Source organism: Myxine glutinosa, chromosome 1, assembly GCF_964187855.1.
Source record: "Myxine glutinosa chromosome 1, kmMyxGlut1.1, whole genome shotgun sequence".
Lineage (NCBI taxonomy): Eukaryota > Metazoa > Chordata > Myxini > Myxiniformes > Myxinidae > Myxine > Myxine glutinosa.
This window is the reverse complement of record NC_136261.1, coordinates 5,007,761-5,030,859: the sequence shown is the minus strand read 5'-3', so window position 1 is coordinate 5,030,859 and position 23,099 is coordinate 5,007,761. Positions and strand designations below refer to the sequence as shown.

At 44.7% G+C, this 23,099-nt stretch overlaps 1 protein-coding gene across 1 annotated transcript; it reads left to right on the top strand.

Annotated features, from left to right (window-relative positions):
- Positions 1–625: 625 nt before the first annotated feature.
- On the top strand, positions 626–21,430 carry LOC137420949 (DNA-directed RNA polymerases I, II, and III subunit RPABC3). The gene is made up of 4 exons (XM_078778911.1): positions 626–989; positions 4,420–4,513; positions 5,136–5,219; positions 20,862–21,430. The coding sequence occupies exons 1-4, from the start codon at positions 875–877 to the stop codon at positions 20,977–20,979; spliced, it is 411 nt and encodes a 136-aa protein (XP_078635037.1). The 5' UTR covers positions 626–874; the 3' UTR covers positions 20,980–21,430.
- The last annotated feature ends 1,669 nt before the right edge of the window (positions 21,431–23,099 follow it).

Genomic DNA, 23,099 nt, shown 5'->3' with positions numbered 1-23,099 from the left:
GGTTAGGGAGAGGAGCGGGTAAGCTTGGGAGGCAACTGCAGTGGCGGAGGTGTGCAGGTGGGTAGACCTGCTGGGAGCGCCACACGACCCAGCCCGGAAATTGTGCGAGGGCACTGGGTGTTGAAATGGGGGAGTGAGACCCCAAATTTGTGAGCGCCACAGATGGTCAGTGGGAATTGGTTTTTAGAACAGCATAGAGTAAGGTGGCCAATGGTTTCACAGGGAAAGACCCCGGGTAGTGTAAAGAACGTTAGTCATTTAGAGGATAGTTAGGATTGAAATCTCCTCGCACCATCTACATCCACTCACCTGAGGTGATGACATGACTCCACACCATGGTTGTTTTTTTTTTTTTGTGTGCAAATGTTTTGGACCGTAAGACGCATCATGACGTGGGGGTGACATTGTGTGCTTGTTGTTCCATCTCTTCCTCCTTATGAGGGATTGATGATGAATTGATTGATGGCAAATTTGGTTAGAAATTGGGATTGTGGACGAATTTGGTGTAAGGAAATAGGGGGAAGACAGGACGTAGAGACGAATTGGTAAATTTGTAAATTTTGTAAATACGGGCTAAGGGGCAAGGGTAGAGTAGGTGACAGGGGGGGGGGGGGGGGTGACGTACGACAGGGACGAGTTTTCTCCACTCGCTTCCCAGGCGGACCTCACCCTGCATTGCTTGTATTGATGTGTACCCTTGTGACCTTGCTCCGATGCTTGCTGTGTCCTTTCCTTCCCCACTCACGGCTTGTTCTTTTGGGTCCGGGGGGAGTGCGCAGGTAGCCGCAGTTGTGTGCCCGAACTCCCGCTGCCTGCTGCCTGACTGGACCGATGCACCACTTTATGGACCGCACGACTTGCGGCCTAGCACACCATGGACCACACGTTTTTGTGGCCAAGCACCACACACATATGGACCACACGTTTGTGGCATGACCCCTCTGCTGGGACCGGCCATTGTGGCCAGAAGTCTTCGCTTGCAGACCTCGGTGAGGTGGCACTAAGCCATGCAGGTGGACCACCATAGTTGGCCCCTGCTGGCCATAATTTAAAAAACGGATGCGTTTTGTGCTGTTTTTTTAATCACCAAATAGGCCGCAAGCATCCAAGAACATCAGAATCAAGAACAACAACATCAAGACCATCGGCCCAGCAGAGCGGAGAAGAAGACGTCGAACACCATTCATTATTTATGTGTGCTTATTATCAACTGTGATGACTGCACTGGATGGTGCTTTGATGGTGCTTATTGGTGCTGATGGTGCTTTGGTGCTTTGTGATGCTCTTGTGCTCGGGGGTGCACTGCAATATCAATTGTGCATCCCCAGGCACTTGAGTATGGTGTATCGGTGCAGTACAGTGCATGCCTTTTCCTCTCTCCCGCAGGATTCTTTTTGTTTCCCCAAATGACAGGTCCTGGGTTCGTTTTGTAAATAGTCAAAATAATGTAACTTTGTAAATAACATGCTCCCCACCGGCTAAATGTTTAGTTTGAAAATAATTCCGCAATTCGGTTATTCTGTGGGCGTGAGTCTGTTAGGTAGGATGCAACGTAGCAGGTGGGACAAACTTAACGCTCTTTTAAAAATGTCGTACTCAGGGTGAAGTTAATAGTAGAGGGTAACTCCATCTAAGTGTCACATTATGTTAAAGTTTTGTCGGCCCGGGACGTGCGTGGAGGAATGAGGGTGCTGTGTTGCGGTTTTGAGAACCCTCCACTTTGTAAATATCTGTAATATTCCCTTATAAATAATCCCCTGTAAATATCCACATTTTTCTAATGTTAAAGATCGCACCCTAGTTAAGCCATGTACAACACGTAGGACACCATAGGACCTCTCTATAGATATTTCATTCGTATGTGTTTAGTTAAGGCTCTGTTCGCAGTAGTTGAAACTACGTTGCATTAATCAAATAACCTATGCCCCCTTGCAACCACGTTCATTTTGCGGCAACAGCCGCCTCCAAATAAGTCCGCGCCTCTGCCAGCCGCAGCCGCCTTATCGCTCACCCACAATACGCCATGAGCCACGAGGCAAAGCCCGAAGAAGGGGGAGGAGCCGCCAGATCATGGGCGTGGCACGCCGACGCACCACCGGAGGCGGGGTGAGCAAGCTCCCACCAGCCAACCAGGGCTGACAAAAGACCATCGCGGGCGTGCCCTGGAAGACGCGGTTTGATCTGAGCCACGGGCAATAAAAGCGGTCGCGGGGACTGCTTATGGAGATGAGACAGGAGAAGAGCACGCAGAGGAGAGGGAGGAGGACAGACGTGCCCGGAAAACCTTTTCTTTTGTTGGCCCAAACATTCGTGTGCGCGTACGAGAGTCGGTGCGCTTGCGTCACCAATACCGCGGCAATATCACCAGCGCGGCCAGCCGGGTTTCACCGCTGAACCTGAGCGTGGGCGTTCATGCGGGACCTCAACGGCATGCCGCCATCCCCGGACCTTGTCCTGCCCCGCCAGCTCCTTGGACCGTCTCATCCTTCCAGCCATCCCAGCCATTTCCATCCTCCCATTCGTGTAAGTGTGTTCGTTTGTCTGGGCTCATAAGTAAGCCTGTTTCAGAATTGACCTGTGTCCTGCTTTTTCCTTCATTGTATATTCTTGCACTTTCGTTTTCCTCTTGTAGAATAGTTAATAAACCCTTGTTCTTTCTTTTACCCTTTGGTTTCTCTCTCCATCCGATCGTTTTCGTCCCTTCCTTCATTTGAATATACGTGGCACGATTAGGAACCGCTAGAATCGGGTTTAGACTGCCGCTAACGGCTTGAGCGTCGGATTGCTAAACCGCTCGGCAATTACCATCTTGTCCGTGGCTCGGGCGGGAGAATTGCCCTGCTTCCGACCGGAAGGAGCGCGATATCTTCCAGGATCGGAGACGGCCGGTTTAACAAGACAAGTGGATTAACCCCCCTTTGCTAAGGGGAGTGCCGTACTCCGAATCCGCAACAATACATTCAGCGAGATGCGCGGCCTGTGTGTTGGCAATCCTTAGAGCATCAGCTTGCAATCCGAGAATGTGCAATTGCCACCTGTGGGGCACGTATGGTCACCCGCTCAACAGAGGCTACCTGCTAGACCTGATTAATCGATCTTGTTAATATGATAGGCACATACCGATGAAGAATCGTCCCCGCCATGCATCTCCTCACCGTGCACTGGTACCATGATACATCTGGCCATTGTATGATAGTGCTGTACCATTATTGTTGCATTTTATTTGTAAATCTATTTTTCCCCATTTTACTTGGAATTTTACTTGTTTGTTTTTCTTCATGGGATATGTACGTGAAACATGATGATGAATGATATCAAAGCTTTACCCATTGATGTGGTTTGTAGGTGTTTCCACCTCCTCTGCATGGTAATCCTCAGATGCGATGGAAATTAGTTTGTTTGGCACGACGTCGGCATAGGTGATCATGTGTCCGTGCAGCTTGGTGTTGAAACCCCTTGCAGTTTTTTATTTATTTATACTGAATCGAGGCTCTTGAAAGAGCTGACAACCGCGAGGGAAAGACAGTACAGTGGGACATCGAGGGAAAGACAGCACAGGGGGACCACGAGGGAAAGACAGCACAGGGGGACCGTGAGGGAAAGGCAGCACAGAGGGACCGCGAGGGAAAGACAGCACAGGGGGACCACGAGGGAAAGACAGTACAGTGGGACCGTGAGGGAAAGACAGTACAGTGGGACCGCGAGGGTAAGACAGCACAGAGGGACCACGAGGGAAAGACAGCACAGAGGGACCACGAGGGAAAGACAGCACAGAGGGACCGCGAGGGAAAGACAGCACAGAGGGACCGCGAGGGAAAGACAGTACAGTGGGACCGCGAGGGAAAGACAGCACAGAGGGACCGCGAGGGAAAGCAGTGTTACGTAACTTGCCGAGCATGTAATTATGCCTCTTCCAGAAGTGCTTTTGACATTATTTTTTTTTAAACATGTATATATCTATTTTATATTGATCTCAGTCTCATAATGGAGCTAGTACATAAATCACAACTCCTGTCCCACCAAGAATGGCAGGACGTCACTGGATTCTGTCAAGAAGAGATAGGTGACAGGCCGGACGGAGCACCAGCCCAAATATGACAATGATACTCCATGACAGGACGTATAGTGGCCTTGTATAGATGGAGCATAGCAGCTTGAGAAAGATATCGCCGAGCACTAAATTAGCAGCCAAGGCGCTCTGGAAGGCTCTTTTAGCTATACCAGAGATGTACTTTTCCCAGGTGAGGTTTGAGCTGATATTCAATCCATGCAGACGGATAACAGGGAGTTCCTGTAAAGGTGAAGATCCACTGCTTTAAAAAATTTTGATCCTTCATATCAAAGCAAAGTTCTGTTTTTGGAAAATCTTGAACCCTTGTTTGTAGTACCGTCTGAGTGGTTAATGCTGTGTGCATGCAGGAGATAAGTTCCGCTTGGTTATTGCGAGCAGCTTGTATGAGGATGGTACGCCGGACGACGGTGAATACTGTCCAGCTGATGACAGGCCGAGCAGGTAATCCGCATTAGTAAACCTCAATGCATGTTGAACTGTTGATTCAATCCACTGTTTATTACTCCCGCCAGGGAGTAATGCATTCAATCGTGTCCGTCCGTGTGTGTGTTTGTGAACAAGATATCTGGAAAGGTTCTGAACGGATTTGGATGAAAGTTGGTGAGATGATTGTCCTTGGGATAAGGAAGAATTGATTAGTTTTTGGGGAAGCTCAGGATATTATTCCGGATCCAGGAATTTTTTGAAGGATTTTTTTACCATTGGAAGATAGGGCTCCAACTTGACCCACGGCGGGAGTGTGCGCTCTTCTGAGTGGCGTTCTAGTTTTGAAATTGTGTTTACGATGAGGAAACATCACGACACGTGCTGTTACAAAATGATACTCAATGGGCAGTGCCATGTTTGTCATCGTAAGGAGTTTGAACTCGTTTGTTTATTTTTTAACTCAGAACCTTGTCTATGACTGTGATGACATGTTTCACAAATGCAGCGTATTGCCCTTGTGGCCCAAGGAGCGATGTGAGTCGGACGAAGATGTCTTGGATTAAACAATCGGTTGCTTTGTTAATGTTCGAGAATGGCAATGCTCTTCACTGTTGTTCTCCTTTGTTTTGTTGCTCAGAGCAGATCAGTTTGAGTACGTGATGTATGGAAAGGTGTATCGGATCGAGGGCGACGAGACGAGCACTGACGCGGCGACGCGGTTGTGAGTATTTCGTACCTTCATTATTGCACCTTTTTGTTATTGCTCTCGGGGTGGGGGGGGTGGCATTAAAATATTGGGGTTAAGGGCCATTTAAGTATTAAAATGACGAAATTTTAAAATAATTATTCTACCTTAATCAATAAACTCACCTGTGGCTTACTTGCCCTCGTCAGGCAAAACAGCTCCACAGATTGAAGTGATGACAGGATGTCATGCAGGACCTCATTATTCATTATTTATAATGGGAAGATTACACTTAGTTTCCCAACCATAATTTGTCAGTCTAAATACCAAGCCTTGTGCTTGGTATAACGATGGTTTTAGTTTCACCTGACAACAACAACAACAACAGGCATTTTAAGGCCATTTTCCCTGCTAGAGCGGGGGTTAGCCTTGCGGTCCCCATGACAATCTTCTCCATTTGCCCTATTTTCTGCATCTCTCCTTGTTAACCCCCTTGCCCGCATTTCTTCTTCGACCATCTTTAGCCAAGTCTTTCTCGGTCTTCCCCATCCTCTACTTCCTTCCACATTCATTTCCATCACTCTTCTCAACCAGTCACTTTCATCCAATCCCCCCTTCCCACGCCTCCTCCCCCCAAGCCCTCTCCCTCCCACACTTCTCCCTGCTCTCAAATGTTGTGTTTGTGTGCTTCCCCTTCTCTCCCCATCTTGTCTTCCGCTCCCTCTTTTTATATGTTTTGTTTGTCTGGTTGATTTGTTTGTGAAATAAATGTTAGCTCTTTCACGAGCCTCGATTTAGTATACAAAAAAAACAAAAAAAACCCATCTCAAACTGTTTCTCTTCACAGCATCAATCACAGGCTCTATTCCCATCATCTTTCGCAATTCATCATCATTCAATCATCATCATTCAATTCATAGTTTCACCTGACAATATAATAATATTATTTAGCTAATAATAAAGACTGTAAAACAACAATAATAAAGTTCATTTAGTTGTAACACCAAAACAATCTTGTGTCCAAATTTCCGTCTGAAGGCAGTGGCAGGAAGTGGTCGTCGTCTTCTTCTTTTTGGTTTTAAGGGCGTTTTCAGAGCCGCTAGGCTCTATATATGCCACACACCTAAACACTTCGGCCAAAGGAAAAAATACTGGGGGCTTTATATTGTTTGTCCCATTTCTTTTATAGATTTTAAAACCGATTTGCGGAGTCGAGGGTGCTTTTGGCTCAGTCGGCAAAGTGCATCCGGTACACATGACCATGTGATCCCCATTTCTCTAGCAGAGTGGAAAAGGCACTATCTGGGTGTGTTTGGGATGTGTTTCAAATCTTCGAAAACCTTATACCGCTCAGAGAGCCCCATCGGGTGACACCTTATCCGATATAAATAGGAGTTTAGAGCACAATGTCCGAGTTTGAGCCTGCAGAGGATGGCCTGGTCTCTTCGGGAGAGTTGAGGAAACGAAACAGATGATTCAACCAAAGGGTACACCTTATAGCACCATCTCCCCTTGATGGAGGTCTCTCACTGAAATTGCCATTTTTTCTTATTGTTGTTCCTAATTAGATTAGAGAGTTCTGATGGGCCCAGAGGGATTGGGGTTTTGAACTCAGACCTTAGTGCACGTTTGGCTGCCTGATCACAGGCTTCATTGCCTCCAATGCCCAGGTGGGCAGGGATAGCAGGAAGTGGTGGAAGAAATTGTTATTTTTAACTCTTTCAATTCCGAAAAGTTGATTACAGTATTCGACAGCCTTCTGAAAAGTTAATCACCTCACTGAAAAGTTAATTGGTGGAAAAACTTATCATACTTATCATCGCCATGCGGAAGTGGCATTGCGCAATCACCATGACACTGTGACGGTTCCTTCATTGTAACGAATGAAGACCTTCATCAAGCGATACATAGGCCAAAATGAAACCATTCATTGTAGAGAACCTTCGTTAAGCGGGGGATACCAGTATAAACATAAATTGAGAAAATAAAGGGAAAAGAAGATGCTGACAGTGGAGCAGCTCTCATAAAGAAGCATAATTTCAACTCTTTAGAATCAGTGGTTCTCAAACTTTTTTGGACTACCGCCCCCTTCTGCCCTCTTGGACCGGCCCAATGCCCCCCTTGTCCTATCGTTCGTGGTCGGACACCCAGAATTTATGTAGATAGGAAGCAAAAAGAACAGAAGCCAAATACAGACTTGGCATTTAATATGGAATATTTTTTTTTACTTGACTTGGGTTTACTTTCTTAACTCAGTATATCAATCTGGTGAGTTTCTTTTACACTTTGGTGATTTATTTGTTAAAAGAACCATGTCACTGATTGTCTGTCGCAGCAAGAAGTCAACAACAGGATTATATCACAGGTGGTGTGGCAAAATGTACGGACAGGTGCATTTTACGATTGGCTTCACAGTCGGGTATACAAGGGTTGTTGCGTTCTGTATTAGTGGAAAACAACTGCTGCACGTCTCCAAAAGTTATTGCCACTTCCTCTGGAGATGGTCCGTCAACTCGACAATGCTGTTTGTCATGGAGTGGTGGCTTTACGAAATTACGGCATGAAAGAGCGTGCTATTGCTCGGCAGTATGGCATCACTCAAGGTCAGGTGTCAAAGATCCTGAAACTAAATGCTCAGAGGGGTGTCCCTACTCCAATACTGAGGCCAGGACGTCCCCGCAGAACCACAAGGAGGGATGATCGCCAGCTGCACCGGTTAGTCCGCAATGGCCGTACCAAGTCAGCTAATCAGCTTAGGGCTGAGTGGCAGCAACTGACAAATGTGCCTGTATCCAGAAGGCTAGTCAACCAACGACTGGTTCAAGCAGGCTATCGTGCCAGGCGTCCCCTGAGAAACCACGCCAGACCAGACAACACCGCCAGTGCCGATTGCAGTGGGCCAGAGAGCACCGTCAATGGCAGCCAGGACACTGGAATCACGTGATCTTCAGTGACGAGTCTAGATTTCTGGACTACCGTCAAGATGGCCACGTCCGAGTGCGCAGACAAGTGCATGAAGCCTACAACAAAGATTGTATAGTGCCAAGAGTCCAAGCTGGAGGTGGTGACCGTTTGGGCTGCTTTTCATGCAGGGGGCAAAACTGACCTAGCTGTTCTGAATGGAAACCTGAACCAGTTCAAGTACAGGGCCATTCTGGAAGAAACATTGCTTCCATTTGCTCGTGCAACCTTTCGAGGAAACTTTGTCTTCCAAGATAACAATGCACGGCCTCATCGTGCTCACATGATCCAACACTTTCTTGCTGACCATGGTGTAGAGCATATGGAGTGGCCTGCCATGTCCCCGGATATGAATCCGATAGAGAACTTGTGGGCAGAATTAACGCGTCGAATCGACCACTTGGACCAGCAGCCGACCTCTGTGCGTGAATTGCAGCAGACTATTGTCACTGCATGGCAAGCGATTCCTGTCCAAACCTTGGCAAATCTCGTGAACAGCATGCCTCAACGTGTACGTGCTCTCCTGAATGCTCGTGGGGGTTACACGAAGTACTGAACTGTAATTTTACTGTCCGTAATCCCAGTCGTAATTTAACTTTTGTTTTTGTCAAAAAAAAATTTGGCTAATGTGCAAAATAAAGAGATACTTCTGGAAAACGTACAGAAGTATAACACAGTACTGTCCATGAATTTAGTTCGATATCAGTTTACATCACTTTCAAGGATCAATTTATTTGTTTTGAAATGTCAAATGTGGTTTTTGTTTCTTTTAAAGGTCACATTAACAAAATCTAGAATAATTTCAACATAATTCCAATGAACTTTTGGTTCTAAGACATCTTGAAAAGTAAGTTCACCCCCACAAAAAAAATATTCCATATTAAATGCCAAGTCTGTATGTTCTGAATAATATTTTACTTTATTTTACTTTACTTTTTATTTTATTTTGCACGACCTACAATGTTTCAGTAGAACAGGTCCAGGTGAGGCAAACTGGGAATCTGTTATCACTTGCCCAAATACCGTTAGTGTGAAGGGTGGGCCTGGTGACTCGCTGCGAGATTACGAACGTCTGGCTCCATCTCAGTGAGGTAGAGACGCAGATCGCCCCTCTTGGTAATGTCAAGGCGGTTTCGATACTTGGTCAGCAGCACCATCACGGCGCTGAACCCTCTTTCAACGAGGTATGATGTGGGGAATGCCATCAGCAGCAGTTCTGCCTCTGTCCACATTGCGGGGTATTCGCCCTGCTCCAGAATCCAGAATTTGCCGTATTCATGCTGCGAGAATCTTGCCTTCGCCTCATCGTCATTGTGGAGGTTGATAATTTCATCCTGTAATTCGTGCTTCACATCTTGAATATCACATTTGAATGGGTTGATCACCCATGCTGGCACCGACAGTTCGAGCATGTCTCTGAAACGCTGCTCCATATCTCCACGAATTTTCTCAAGGTGATTGCAATAAAAGAGCAGCTCTTCATCAGAAACAGCAGTTTCCTTTGCCAACCGGGGAAAGTGGTACATATCTCTGCTTCCAAGGGTTTCCATGTGCAGAGTCACCTTGGTTACGAACGCGCCGATCACTTTCTTTGCTTTAATCAGCGTCATATGGTCACCCTGGAGTTGTTTGTTGACATCATTCAGTATACTGAATATGTCCGTGAGGTAAGCCACATCATGCTCAATCACATTCACTTTCTCCGATAGCTCCGTGTCAATTTCCGACAGAAACTCGACCACTGTTGAGAAGAGGGCATGGAAATGGGTCAAACAAGCGCCTTTGGACAACCATCGAACTTCGGTATGCAACAGGAGCCGCTCGAATGCCTCATCGTTCTCCTAGCAAAGCTGACGAAACAGCCGATCATGCAGAGACGACACCTTGATTTTATTCACTGCATTGATTACTGTTTGGAGTGATGTATGAAGTCTGGTGCTGAGAGCTTTTGCTACAAGATGCTGGCGGTGCACAACAGTGAATGGCGAACACGGACAGTACCCGGTTCTTCAGAAGTGCAATAAAACCACGCTGGCGGCCAACCATCGCTGGTGCCCCTTCCATCGCGCAAGCGAGAATGTTCTCCATCGATATGTTCTTATCAGTAAAGTACTTCTCCAACGTTTGGAAGATGGAAGAACCCTTCGTATCGGCCTGGAGAGAGCGGGCAAATAACATTTCTTCCACCATTTCCTGATCACGGATGAAGCGAACGTAGCAGAGTAACAGAGCTTCACTGTCACGCAAAGTGGACTCATCCAGCTGGATGGCGAAGGGTGTGCTTCTCAGCTCACTACACAGCTTATCTTCTACATTTGATGACATTTCATCAATCCACCTGGCCACGGAATCATTGCTGAGCCCAATCGACGAGAGAACTGGATTCGGATCATGGCCCATAACGGTTTTTATCACTTCCCCAACAGCTGGTTTGATCAACTGTTCGCCGATTGAATACGGTTTTCCAGATCTGTTGATGAGCAATGGCAGCTTATACGACGCTTCCAGTCCTTTATCCACGAGCTTTTGGCTGGCTTTGAACATCGTCCGTACCGTGGATCGCTTCTCAAATTTCTCTTTCAGCGATTGGAAATAGCTGACCTCTGCGTGAGCCTTATCACTGTGCTTTTTACTCAGGTGCTCGCTCAGTCGAGATGGTTTCATTGCTTCATTGGACAGCGTGATACCACACAACAAACACATCGGTAACTGTTTGTTCGTCGGAGATTAGAACAGGCATTTTACGAAAGAAATAGCTGTGCAACCTCACACAAATTGCAACAAAAACAAACTCAACGAATTTTGATTCCTGGATATGTCTTCTATCACATGAAAAAATTCTTAAGGAATCGTCTGGGGGGGAAATTATGAAAATCATCAATGTTTTACTCGACCAAAAACTGATTTTTTGCCACAAATCAGTGTTATTGCATGGTTGTTCAAATGACTTATTAGTATATACCATGCTTAATGTTTGGTGAAGATGATTTAAATCAATGAAGAATTCAAGTTTATAAAGAAATTTAGAACTTGACATTGTCGTCGTCATCATCATCATCATCATCATCATCATCATCATCATCATCATCATCATCATCATCATCATCATCATCATCAACATCAACATCAACATCAACATCAACATCAACATCAACATCATCATCATCAACATCACATGGCATCTGGAGCGAGTTTGTGCAGCCAGATCCCCTGCAGTTTCCACAAGCTAGAGTACATTCAATGTTATTTTTCTTGCATGTGCATCTCAGGGTGCTGCAGTCAGCCTGACAGTTGCACCTGATCACCTGCAGCAGTTTTTCAGGAGCAGGAGCTAGGGCTGTCTGGAATGGCACAAGCCCCTCGTCGCACTTGGGCTGGTGCTCCTGCCTCACACCTAGCTCGTCTTCACGCTGTTGAAACCAAAGCGTTCAGAATCATTGGAATCTCCCACGATGAAGCTACCTCCGAGGGCCTTTCACTTACTCACCGCAGGCAGGTTGGTGGGCTTTCTGTCTTCTACCGACTCATCTCCGGCCTTGCTCCTCCAGCTCTCTCTGGGCTCTGTCCCCCAAATATTCCTACAGGTCGCACAAGATCTGCCTGCAACCCTCTTATGGTTAAACTGCCAAAATGAAGACTCTGCTCAACTTCACTCCTTCATTCCTCTTTTCTCCCGCCTCTGGAACAAACTCCCTCACTCTCTTCAATCCCACTCCTCCCTCCAGGTCTTTAAAACAGCTGTTCACCACCATCTCTTATCTTCCCCCATCCAAAACCTTGATCTTTTCTACCCCCGCTAATTTCACCCAAAATCCACTTTTTTGAAATACCAACTTCTTTCCTGGAAGTCCTTGGTGTACTGTGTTTATACTACTCCCACCTCCCCCCCTTCCCACGCCTCCTCCCCCCAAGCCCTCTCCCTCCCACACATCTCCCTGCTCTCAAATGTTGTGTTTGTGTGCTTCCCCTTCTCTCCCCATCTTGTCTTCCGCTCCCTCTTTTTATATATTTTGTTTGTCTGGATGATTTGTTTGTGAAGTAAATGTTCGCTCTTTCACGAGCCTCGATTCTGTATTTAAAAAAAACAAAAAAAAAAAACACCTGCCACCCCCACTCAGTCGGACAAAGTCCATCTGCCGATCCCTTCCATTCTTGAACTTGCAGGTACACACACAGGCTGTGGTACATTGCTGCTCCTGCTGTTGGTGGCAACATCTGTGGTTGAACGGGAGATGAGCTTGGTTGCTTGCATCATTGCTTGTCCAATTGATGCCGCTTTGACGCAAGCATTCTTCCCAGCAAATAGTCCTTCAAATAATATCATCAGAGTAGCTGGTAGATATTTGACGCCAGATTTTTGTGATTCTATGTCAATACAAGATGGATAGACTTCATGGGATGTTTCCATGGCTTTGATGTCTTCTTTGATCAGTTTAGCAGCTGCCTGTACAAGTTTTATCTTCTCTTCAGCAGTGTTAGTTTTCTGCTGCTGCTTTTTGTAGTATTGCTGTAACACCTCCCTGGCTGTTGTCCTGAAGGTAACCACGTTTGGCTTTCCATTAATCTCTGTCTGGATTATCCTCTCACCAAAGTGTTCATGCAGCCTCGTCTTCATGTGGGTGTAGCCATATGCCTCATGTTTTGTGTCTGACAGTTTCTGTTGCATAAGGGTAATGAGATCATTGACAGTGATCTGCTCGTCGTCATTTTCTTCAAGATATTTTGCAACATCCAAGAATGCTTCAGTCTTCTCATCAGCTTTAGGCCTTCCAAGCTTTGCTCTCTTGGAGATTTCCATGTTCATCTGCTGAGCCATGGGTATCTGCTTCTTTGTGTGGAAATTGACGCTGCAAGTCTGCTGGTACACTGCATCTGCAGCGTGCAGGTCATGAACATGCAGAATTTGCGCCTTGACAGTACCTGACCAAGCATCTGCTCGTTCGCGACATGTTGCCAGGAGCGTTTCTTTGAATTCAATGGTCTTGACTTGAAGAACTTCCTGATTCTTCCTCTTTCTTCCAAACGTTGCTGGTCTACCACAAAAAAGGCAATCAATCTGGAAAGAGAACCTCTCCTCAGATGACCTAAGTACTTGTCTGTCATTGCTTGTGCTTGGCTTTGACTCTTCTTGCTTGGTGTCCTTGGCTATCTGTTGTCGGTGACAGTATGTGCGGCGACAGTCTCTGTGTACCTTTTCTCCAGGCACAGTGTGAATGCTGTCTTTTCTTGCGTTGCTGGCCTGGTTGATGGCAGAACTTCCCTTTTCTCCAAGAGTTGATGCCGTTGACCCTCTCTCGTCCATATATTTCTTGCAGATGGCACACACTTCAGATACCTCCATGGCTGAAAACAGAAACCACTATCTACACTTAGTGAACATCAAACACTTCATATTATCACAACTGAAAGATGCCCATTGCAAAAAAATATAACATGGAAAAATATTGCTCTTACTGCTACTGCACGCTTTCTTACTAGGAACTTAACACGACTTATTTTACAAATTTTTGTTTTAAAAACGAAAATTAAAATTAAAACTAATCTTTTCAGAAGATACACAAGAATATTCTTTTTGACTCCAATAAAGAATGAGCATGACCTCTAATCATCAAAATAAGATCAGAAGCAGATTCCCCACTGCTAAAAAAAAAAACTACATAGATGCATTATGCATTATTCTTATATTGTTGTCCCAAAATGACCTTGATGGTGACCTCGTAGAGTTTCTGTGACCTTATATCACCAAAATAAGATCAGAATTTGATTCCTCGACCCCAAAAACCCATAAAAAGTGGTATTACTCATGATTGCTTTGCTTTTGATTTTTTAAATAACAATTGTCACGAAGACGGATAGCGGCCATATTGGATTTTGCCGATTTGAGAACTTCCCCCCAGAGGATCTCTTAAGACTTTTTTGGGGTCAAAGAGGATATATTCAGGGACACAAAACAAGTGAGTGAGTTTTTGTTGCAATTAGTGTGAGGTCTTAAATACAAAATGCCTGTACTAGATGGAATGAATCCATACTTGATGTATTCAATGGAATACTGACGACACTTTTTCTTTGAGGCCGACATCTTGAAGTCGACAGGACGTGAAGCTTTTTTGAATAACGAAATCAACACGCCAAAATGTCGAAAGACTAACACCAGCGCTAACACCGACTGTTCATACCTTGCCCAATGTCTGTGCTGGCAAGGCCAGGCTGTAAAGTTGAACCAGGCACGTTGAATAGTCCAGCACGAATAGAGTGTATTATATCCCGCATAAAAGGATTCTTGCAAGCCGATTGGTTGAAATGGTACCACGTGACAAAAATTATTGTTGTACTATTGGCCGCATTGGCGGCCAATAGTATTTCGCTGATGTCATACACTATCATGTTTGTTGCGTGAGCATGTATGGACAAGAAAATACCTACACAACATCAGCGAATATGTGATCATAAAAACCATGCATAGGGGGAAAGAATGTGGTCGTTGATTGGATGGCCAATTTGCCGAATGGCGCCGGGTAACCTGTTCAGACTGCAGGAAGCCCAATAAAAAACCACCTTTAGAGGCCATTTTTCCCCGCAAAGCGGGGGTTGGCCTTTCTCGGGCACCGTGGTTGTTGTTGTTTTTGTTGGTCCCCTTTTTGAAGCAATGTTTTACAGCCGGATGCCCTTCCTGCCACCAACCCTGTTTGTCGCCTTTTACGACAAACAGGGAATTACCAGTGAACTGGTACTCAATTAGCCGACCTCGGAAGGATGACAGGCTGAGTCAACCCCCCTGGCGTTAATTCAGCAATCGACCGGGATTCGAACCCAGGATTCTAGGATCCTAAGCTGGCACCCTAGCCGCTAAGCCAACACCAGGTATTATGCAGGAAGCCCAAAGAGCACCCCAAATCGCCGCTGCTCCTCTAAATCGCCAGTGCCCCCCAAATCATTGTCAGCGCCCTCCTACCGCCCGTGGACTCTGGAGCGCCCCCCTGAAAGTTCCCAGCACCCACTGAGGGTTGGTAGGGACCACTTTGAGAACCAATACTTTCGATCAACACAACGGCAACATAAATAACTAGCTGGAAGCCTCTGGTAAAATACTACGATAGAAAAAGAAAAAAAAAGGATGCTTTTAAGGTCATCTCGTAGGTCTCAATTCACAAAGAGATGAACTTGTAAAATGTGCCGTGATGGCCGGATCCGTCCATCCATCCAATGTTTTGCTATTTTTGCTAATCCTCCCTTTTCACCTGACTGATTGTTCTGAAACGTGACACATATACAAGATACACATACAGTCACGTGAAAAAGTAAGTACACCCCATGTAAAGTTTTGACTTCTTCAACATATTTCAACATACAGCTATTTGATCTTCATTTCAACAATATTGATAGATAAAGGTGATATAATATAACAAATGTCATGAAACATTTACATTTTGTCGTCCATTGTATAATTTAAATAAACATAAATGCAAATTTCACATATGGAAAAAGTAAGTACACCCTTGGCTCTAATAGGTGGTATTGCCCCCTTTGGCAGAAACAACCTCAAGTAGGCCTTTCTTATAACTGTCTACCAGTCTCTGACATGGACAGGGAGAAATGTTTGCCCACTCCTCCATGCAGAATTCTTTCAGCTGTGCGATGTTTGAGGGGTTTCTTGCATGTACAGGTCGTTTCAAATCCCCCCACAACATCTCGATGGGATTTAGATGCGGGCTTTGACTTGGCCATTCCAGAACCCTCCATTTCTTTCTTTGCAGCCATTCCTTGGTGGATTTACTGGTATGTTTAGGGTCATTGTCATGTTGCAAGGTCCACCTTCGGTTGAGCTTCAACTTTCCGAAAGATGGCCTCACATTATCCTCAAGCACCCTCTGGTACAATCAATAATTCATAGTGGATTCTATGATGGTGAGCTGCCCAGGCCCTGATGCAGCAAAGCTGCCCCAAACCATAATATTTCCACCACCATGCTTTACAGTTGGTATCAGGTTCTTGTGGTCAAATGCTGCCTTTGGTTTTCGCCAAACATGTCTTCTGGTACTGTGGCCAAATAGCTCCACCTTTGACTCAACTGTCCAGAGCACATTGTTACAGAAGTGTTGGTCTTTGCCTCGGTGTTAATTGGCAAACTTTAGTCTTGCCCTGATGTTCTTTCTGGACAGCAAAGGTTTCCTCCTGGCACACCTCCCATGTAGATCAAATTTGTGCAGCCTCTTTCTAGTGGTGGACTCGTGCACTTTGACATCAACAGTGACAAGAGCTACCTATAGGTCCCGTGATGACATTCTGGGGTTCTCGGAGACTTATTTCAGCATCTTGCGGTCTGCTCTCGGGCTGAACTTGCTGGGGTGGCATGGCCTGAACAAGTTGGCAGTTGTTTCGAATCTTCTCCACTTGTAGATGATCTTCCGGACAGTCGAATGATTCATTTCAAATTGTTTGGAGATCTTTTTACATCCCTTCCCAGACTCGTAGGCATCCATAACCTTTTTTCTGAAGGCCCCAGAGAGCTCTTTTGATCTTGGCATGGTGACGCCGCACACTTCAACAACAAAGAGCAAACCAAACTAAATGTCTGAGATTTAAATAAGACAGGTTCCTCCAAGATCCTCTCCAGCGATGTTCTAATCATTTGCACCTGAGCTGGTTCACCTGATTCTAATTTTAGTTATTTGAAGTAGTGATAAATGTCGGGGTGTACGTACTTTTTCCACATGCGAAATTTGCATTTATGTTTATTTAAAATATACAATGGACTACAAAATGTAAATATTTCATGATATTTGTTATATTATATCATCTTTAAATATCAATATTGTTGAAATGAAGATCAAATAGCTGTATGTTGAAATACGTTGAAAAAGTCAAAACTTCACATGGGGTATACTTACTTTTTCACGTGACTGTATACAAGTATACAAGACAGTAGCCCGCACAATCACTCGGTTTTCGATTTTTCGATTTCCGATCATGGGGGATCCCAGGGGGAAGGTGGGGGGGGGGGGGGGGGTGGCGGTGGGGGTTACATTTTGGATTCCTACTCGTCCCTTATTTACCAACAGATAGCCGGCTCAGAAGTTCAGACGTCACTTAGCCGGCTCAGAAGTTCCACGAGCACAGTGGCGCCTAACTCGGCAACTTGCTTTATACACATCATTAAAAGTTAATAATAACAAAGGTTTTTTTCACAGTGCAGTCGTCAGATTTCCCAAATTACTCAGACAAAGACCTTATGATCATTAATGACGGGTTTTCTAGTGTGGTCCCTGTCGAGTTTTTGAAGAGAAAGTATTCGGAAACAGACTGCTGCCTCTATCACTCCAAAAATAAATATAGCATAACCTGCCTATAGTTTGAAGCAAAAACATGTTCACTGATTATGTGCTTTTATAATACATTTATCATGGTAGTTAGAAAGTCTACACCCCCATTCAGAATTTTCACCTTTTGTTACCTTATACTTGTAGCCTGGAATTAAAATTCATTAAAGCACACTTTTTCCACCTTTATTTACACATCGTAACCCACAACTTCCAAGTGAAAAACATATTCTACAAATTTGAGAAAATTTATTAAGAATACAAAACTAGAATATCCTGGTTGGATAAGTGTCCAAGATAAGTGTCCAAGTGACATTATGGGGTTTTATGTGCAGATCAATGACAAAACAAAAATCTCAATTTCATCCATTTTAATTCAGGCTGTAACACAATAGACTGTGAAACGGTCAAGGGGTGTGAATACTTTCTGAAGGTACTGTAAATAGCTCTTTTAAGAGCCAACACATGGTGCAATCCGCAAACCTTTTGCTTTGCAACAACAACTACTTTAAAAAAAAAAAAACATTTTTTCGTGTTTCACTTACTTTTACATCTTCATTGAGATTTCCAAATTAATATACATTGTGTTGGTGAAGTGCAGTCGGACACCAACATTCGCGGTCCAAACATTCATGGGTTCCTCTTATTCGTGGTTGATAAATTGCGACCTGCTTCTACATTCACGTCCCTGTGTCTCGCGTATTTGTTGTTTTTGCGGGTGGAAAAAAAGAATTCCCGCAATCCGCAAGCTTGACAATTATTGTAAAACATATGTTCCATCAGCTACCAACAAAGCAACTGGACATACGCAAAATACATATCTTCCACGAGCTGTGAGCATGACCTGCTTCTACATTCGCAGCCCTGTGCTTCGTGTTTTCGAGGCAACATAAAAATAATTTAGCCGCGCTATAAGTGAGCTTCGCGGGATATCCCACCATTCACACTGTGAACAACTTCATGGGATATCTCACCATTCACACTCTAAACAACTTCATGGGATATCCCACCATTTACACTGTGAACAACTTAATGGGATATCTCACCATTCACACTCTAAACAACTTCATGAGATTTCCCACCATTAACACTGTAAACAACTTCATGTGATATCTCACCATTTACACACTATAAACATAGCTTCATGGGATATCCCATCATTCACACTGTAAACAGCTTCATGGGATATCCCACCATTCACACTGTAAACATAGCTTCATGGGATATCCCACCAATCACACTGTACACATAGCTTCATGGAATATCCCACCATTCACACTGTAAACAACTTCATGTGATATCTCACCATTTACACACTGTAAACATAGCTTCATGGGATATCCCACCATTCAAACTGTAAACATAGCTTCATGGAATATCCCACCAATCACACTGTACACAAAGCTTCATGGAATATCCCACCATTCACACTGTACACATAGCTTCATGGGGTATCCCACCATTCACACTGTACACATAGCTTCATGGGATATCCCACCATTCACACTGTACACATAGCTTCATGGAATATTCCACCATTCACACTGTACACATAGCTTCATGGGGTATCCCACCATTCACATTGTGAACAACTTCTTGGGATATCCCACCTTTTACACTGTCAACATAGCTTTGCAGGATATCGCACCAGCTGTGTCACACATCATCCCCCGTGAGTTACTGTACAGAATGAAAACACTCCACCGAATCTATTGGCACTTTTCCACCGTGGTACCATACCGTATTGTACCCAATATCAATTTTTTTGTTTTTCCATTGCCAAGCGAACCGTACCATACCTAAGTACTCGTGCTAAATTTGGTTCCTGCTATGGATAGGTACCAATCGAGCCGACCCCGGACCTATGGGCCGAGCTAGCAATACTGCAGACCGATTGATTAGGGATTACCGCACCATACTGTACAGTGCTGTACTGAACCGTACTGTACAGTGCCATACCATACCGTTCTGTGCAATGGAAAAGCGGCATATTAGTGCAATTAACTGTCCCCCTTTTCCCATTGAACCAATGCCTCGACATTCGCGAGATTTTCCTCAACATTCGTGGGATTTTCCTTGACATTCGTGGGATTTTCTTCGACATTCGTGGGATTTTCTTCGACATTCGTGGGATTTTCCTCGACATTCGTGTGATTTTCCTCGACATTCGTGGGATTTTCCTCGACATTGGGGGGATTTTCCTCGACATTCGTGGGATTTCCCTTGACATTTGTGGGATTTTCTTCTAATCAGGGACTTCCAGAAACCTATTCCCCCTTTTCCTATTGAAGGAATGCCCCCACATTTGTGATTCTGACATTTGTGGGATTTTCCAGAAACGTATCCCTCGCGAATGCCGGGGTCCGACTTGTCATCATGCTGTGTTTTCATTAAACCTGCCATCAAAGTGACCGGAAGGCACGCCTAGTTATTCCAAAACAAGGAGAGTTTTCATTCTTACTTTTGAGCCAAAGAAATGTCCATTTAAATCTGTGTATATATTTATTAATTGCGAAAATCGAAGATGTTTCAAGTATATTGGTTGGTCGTGTGCGTTATTCTGTCTGTCTGTCTGTCTGTATGTCAATCATCACAATTTCAAACCGATCTTCACAAAACATCACAAGATGGTAGAGTTGGTCATAAACAAGAAGCTTATTGATTTTAAGATCCAAAGGTTAACATCGGCCAACGGTCAACTGTTTCTTTTCAAATTTCTAAAATCATCAATTTTCATTCGAATGACTTGAAATTTGAGGAGGATTTGCAGATCAGGCCATTGATTTTAACCACTAATTATTTTTGAGGTCAGCCTCGGCCAAAAGGTCAACATAGGCCAAAGGTCAACAACTTAGGTGAAGTTTCTAAAATCCTCAATTTTCATCAGACTGACTTGAAATTTGAACAGGATTTGCATATCGGGTCACTCAATCCAATCACCAATTTTTTGGCGGTCAAAAAGTCAATAGATCAACATAGGCCAAATGTCACCAACTTTGTCAAATTTCTAAAATGCTAAATTTTCATCCGACTGACTTGAGATTTGAAGAGGATTTTCATATTTGGTCACTGAATTCAACCAACAATTATATTTTCTGTCAACATAGGCCAAAAGGTCAATATAGGCCAAATTTCTGAAATCCTAAATTTTCATCCGATTGACTTGAAATTTTGAGAGGATTTTCATATTTGGTCACTGATTTCAATCACCAATTCTTTAAGGTCAAATTTGTTTTATGGATTTTGCAAGTGTCATGCAATGCATGACATCTTCCTTGTTTATTTATTCACTGGTGTTTTAATTGTGCATACCTTGGCGACAACTCACCCTCACAATCCAGCATGTGCAGCACCTTAGTAATACCCCTCTCTTACCACCCCTCTTATTTGCCTCCATTAGAGCAGCGTACGTGTCCTTTGGTGGACTTCTAATGAGACTCCAAGGTGATGCGAACAACCTTCATGGTCTTGTCCCTGGGTCTCGACTCTACTTACTGCTAAAGAGACTGGCTTTCTAGAAACTCTTACACACTGAGCCTCGAGATTCCCTTTGGCTCAGCAAACAATTTGCTCAGGAAGTATCACGATCACCAAGTGGATCTTTCGGACAAATCTGCATGGAAGAACCAAAATATCACCAGTCTAGTGTGTACAATCGTTCCCATCGTCCAATTGTGGTGTTCACGCAGATGATATCTCCAAAATGAGGTCAAGCACCCCTTGATTCTTCTGTTGTTCAAACACATGTGCTGTAGCTGCAAATGACTTTCTTTGTGTTGCCATGGTAACCACAGATTGTTATACAGGAAGCCAGAGGAGAATGACATTAAAATATACCAGGTGGGTTTAGAATGCATGGATGTTCATTTGAAAACACCTATTTCACCATATTTTGTTTATCAGTAAAAGATTTTTTGCTGTCTATATATTCTTCACACAAGAAAGAAAAAATAAATATTGTTGATGTTACGGATCCGTTTTGGTGAATTATGAGGGGAGATCTCACAATCGCTTCCCCGATAGACGTCCTGCAGCCGCCGTCCAACAGATAACTCCACGGTGTGATGGGTTGCTAAGCAACCACAGATGCGTCTGAGACGTTTAATTTAAGTAGGATTCAGCGGCCAAATCCCGCTTTACCTTCCCGGCAAATTAAACACCCCAGATAGGGAATTGTGCTCCCAACGTGCCACCAATATCAAGATACGGTCAAGCGTTACCGAAGGTGGACACGCTGGCTACCTACTACCCAAAACGGAACAGCGGGGGACAACCACCTGTTTTGCAACACACTATCTTGAATCGATAGAATCTGACAACTGGATAGTTTAGAAAAGGGTTGTTATTTAATTTAGCAAAAGGCATGTGTTTAAAAAGCAAGCAGTCACAATAGAAAACCTTAACAACGCACAGAAGCTCCTTATACGGCCAACTTGTCACAGACACATCGGTGCCACTTTCATTCTGGGGAAAAGGAGAGAAGTACAAGGACAGATAGATAGAGAAGGTAATGGGATGTATTTCCGATGCCTCGCTAACCCGCATGTCAACCGGCTGGGTGCCCGAATGGGATGGAGCGGGGAAGCGGGTGATGTGCATGCTTGGAAAGGTGCAGAGGGTGAATGTGCGAGTGTTAGATTAGGGATGTGAAATGTGAAAGTCAGTTAACCGTAAAAAGGACAGTTGGCGCTTTGTTAATTGCTCTGCTTCCAAAGGGAATGAGGTAAAGTTAGAGAAAGTAAGAAGAACGTCTGTGTGGGTCAATTTGTCTGGCGACTGTGCCGAGGAGCTTTTGCTCGATCGGCTTTTCTGCCGAGGACTGGTCCTTGTGCACGCTGGTTTTCCCATCAGGATTCAGTCTTTTTGTTTGTTTGTTGTTTGTATTCAAGATCGAGGCTCGTGTAAGAGCTAACATCAATCACAAAAAAAACGGACACACAAAACATACAATAAAGGGAGTGGGAGACAAGATGGGGCGAGAGAGGGAAGCACACAAGTACAACAGCAGAGAACAGGGACATCGGAAGATCTGTGGGAGGGAGAGGGCTTGAGGGGGGCAGGAGGCATGGAAAGGCAGGGGGGGGGAGGGGGGAGAGGTATAAAACACATGGACACTGCTAGAACTTCCAGGAAATAAATCGGTATTCCAAAAAAAAGTTAATCTGGGGGTGAATTAACGGGGGTAGAGGAGATCAAGGTTTTGGATGGGGGAAGATAAGAGATGGTGGTGAACAGCTGTTTTAAAGACCTGGAGGGAGGAGTGGGATTGAAGAGAATGAGGGAGTTTGTTCCAGACGTGGGAGTAAGAGGAATGAAGGAGTGGAGGTGAGCAGAGAGTCTTGATTTTGGCAATTTCACCAGGAGAGGGTTGCTGGCAGATCTTGTCCGACCTGTGGGAATATTTGGGGGACAGGGCTTGGTGAAAGGCCCTCACAATCAGCTTCATCGCGGGAGATTCCAATGATTTTGAAAGCTTTGGTTTCAACAGCGTGAAGCCGAGCTAGGTGTGAGGCAGGAGCACCGGCCCAGATGGGAGGAACAGTATTATATTGAGCTGCGGATGAAAGCCTTGTATGTGGTGAGGAGCTCAGGTGTGCCAAGGAGGGAATTCGCACGACGAAGGGATGCCCAGTCGGCG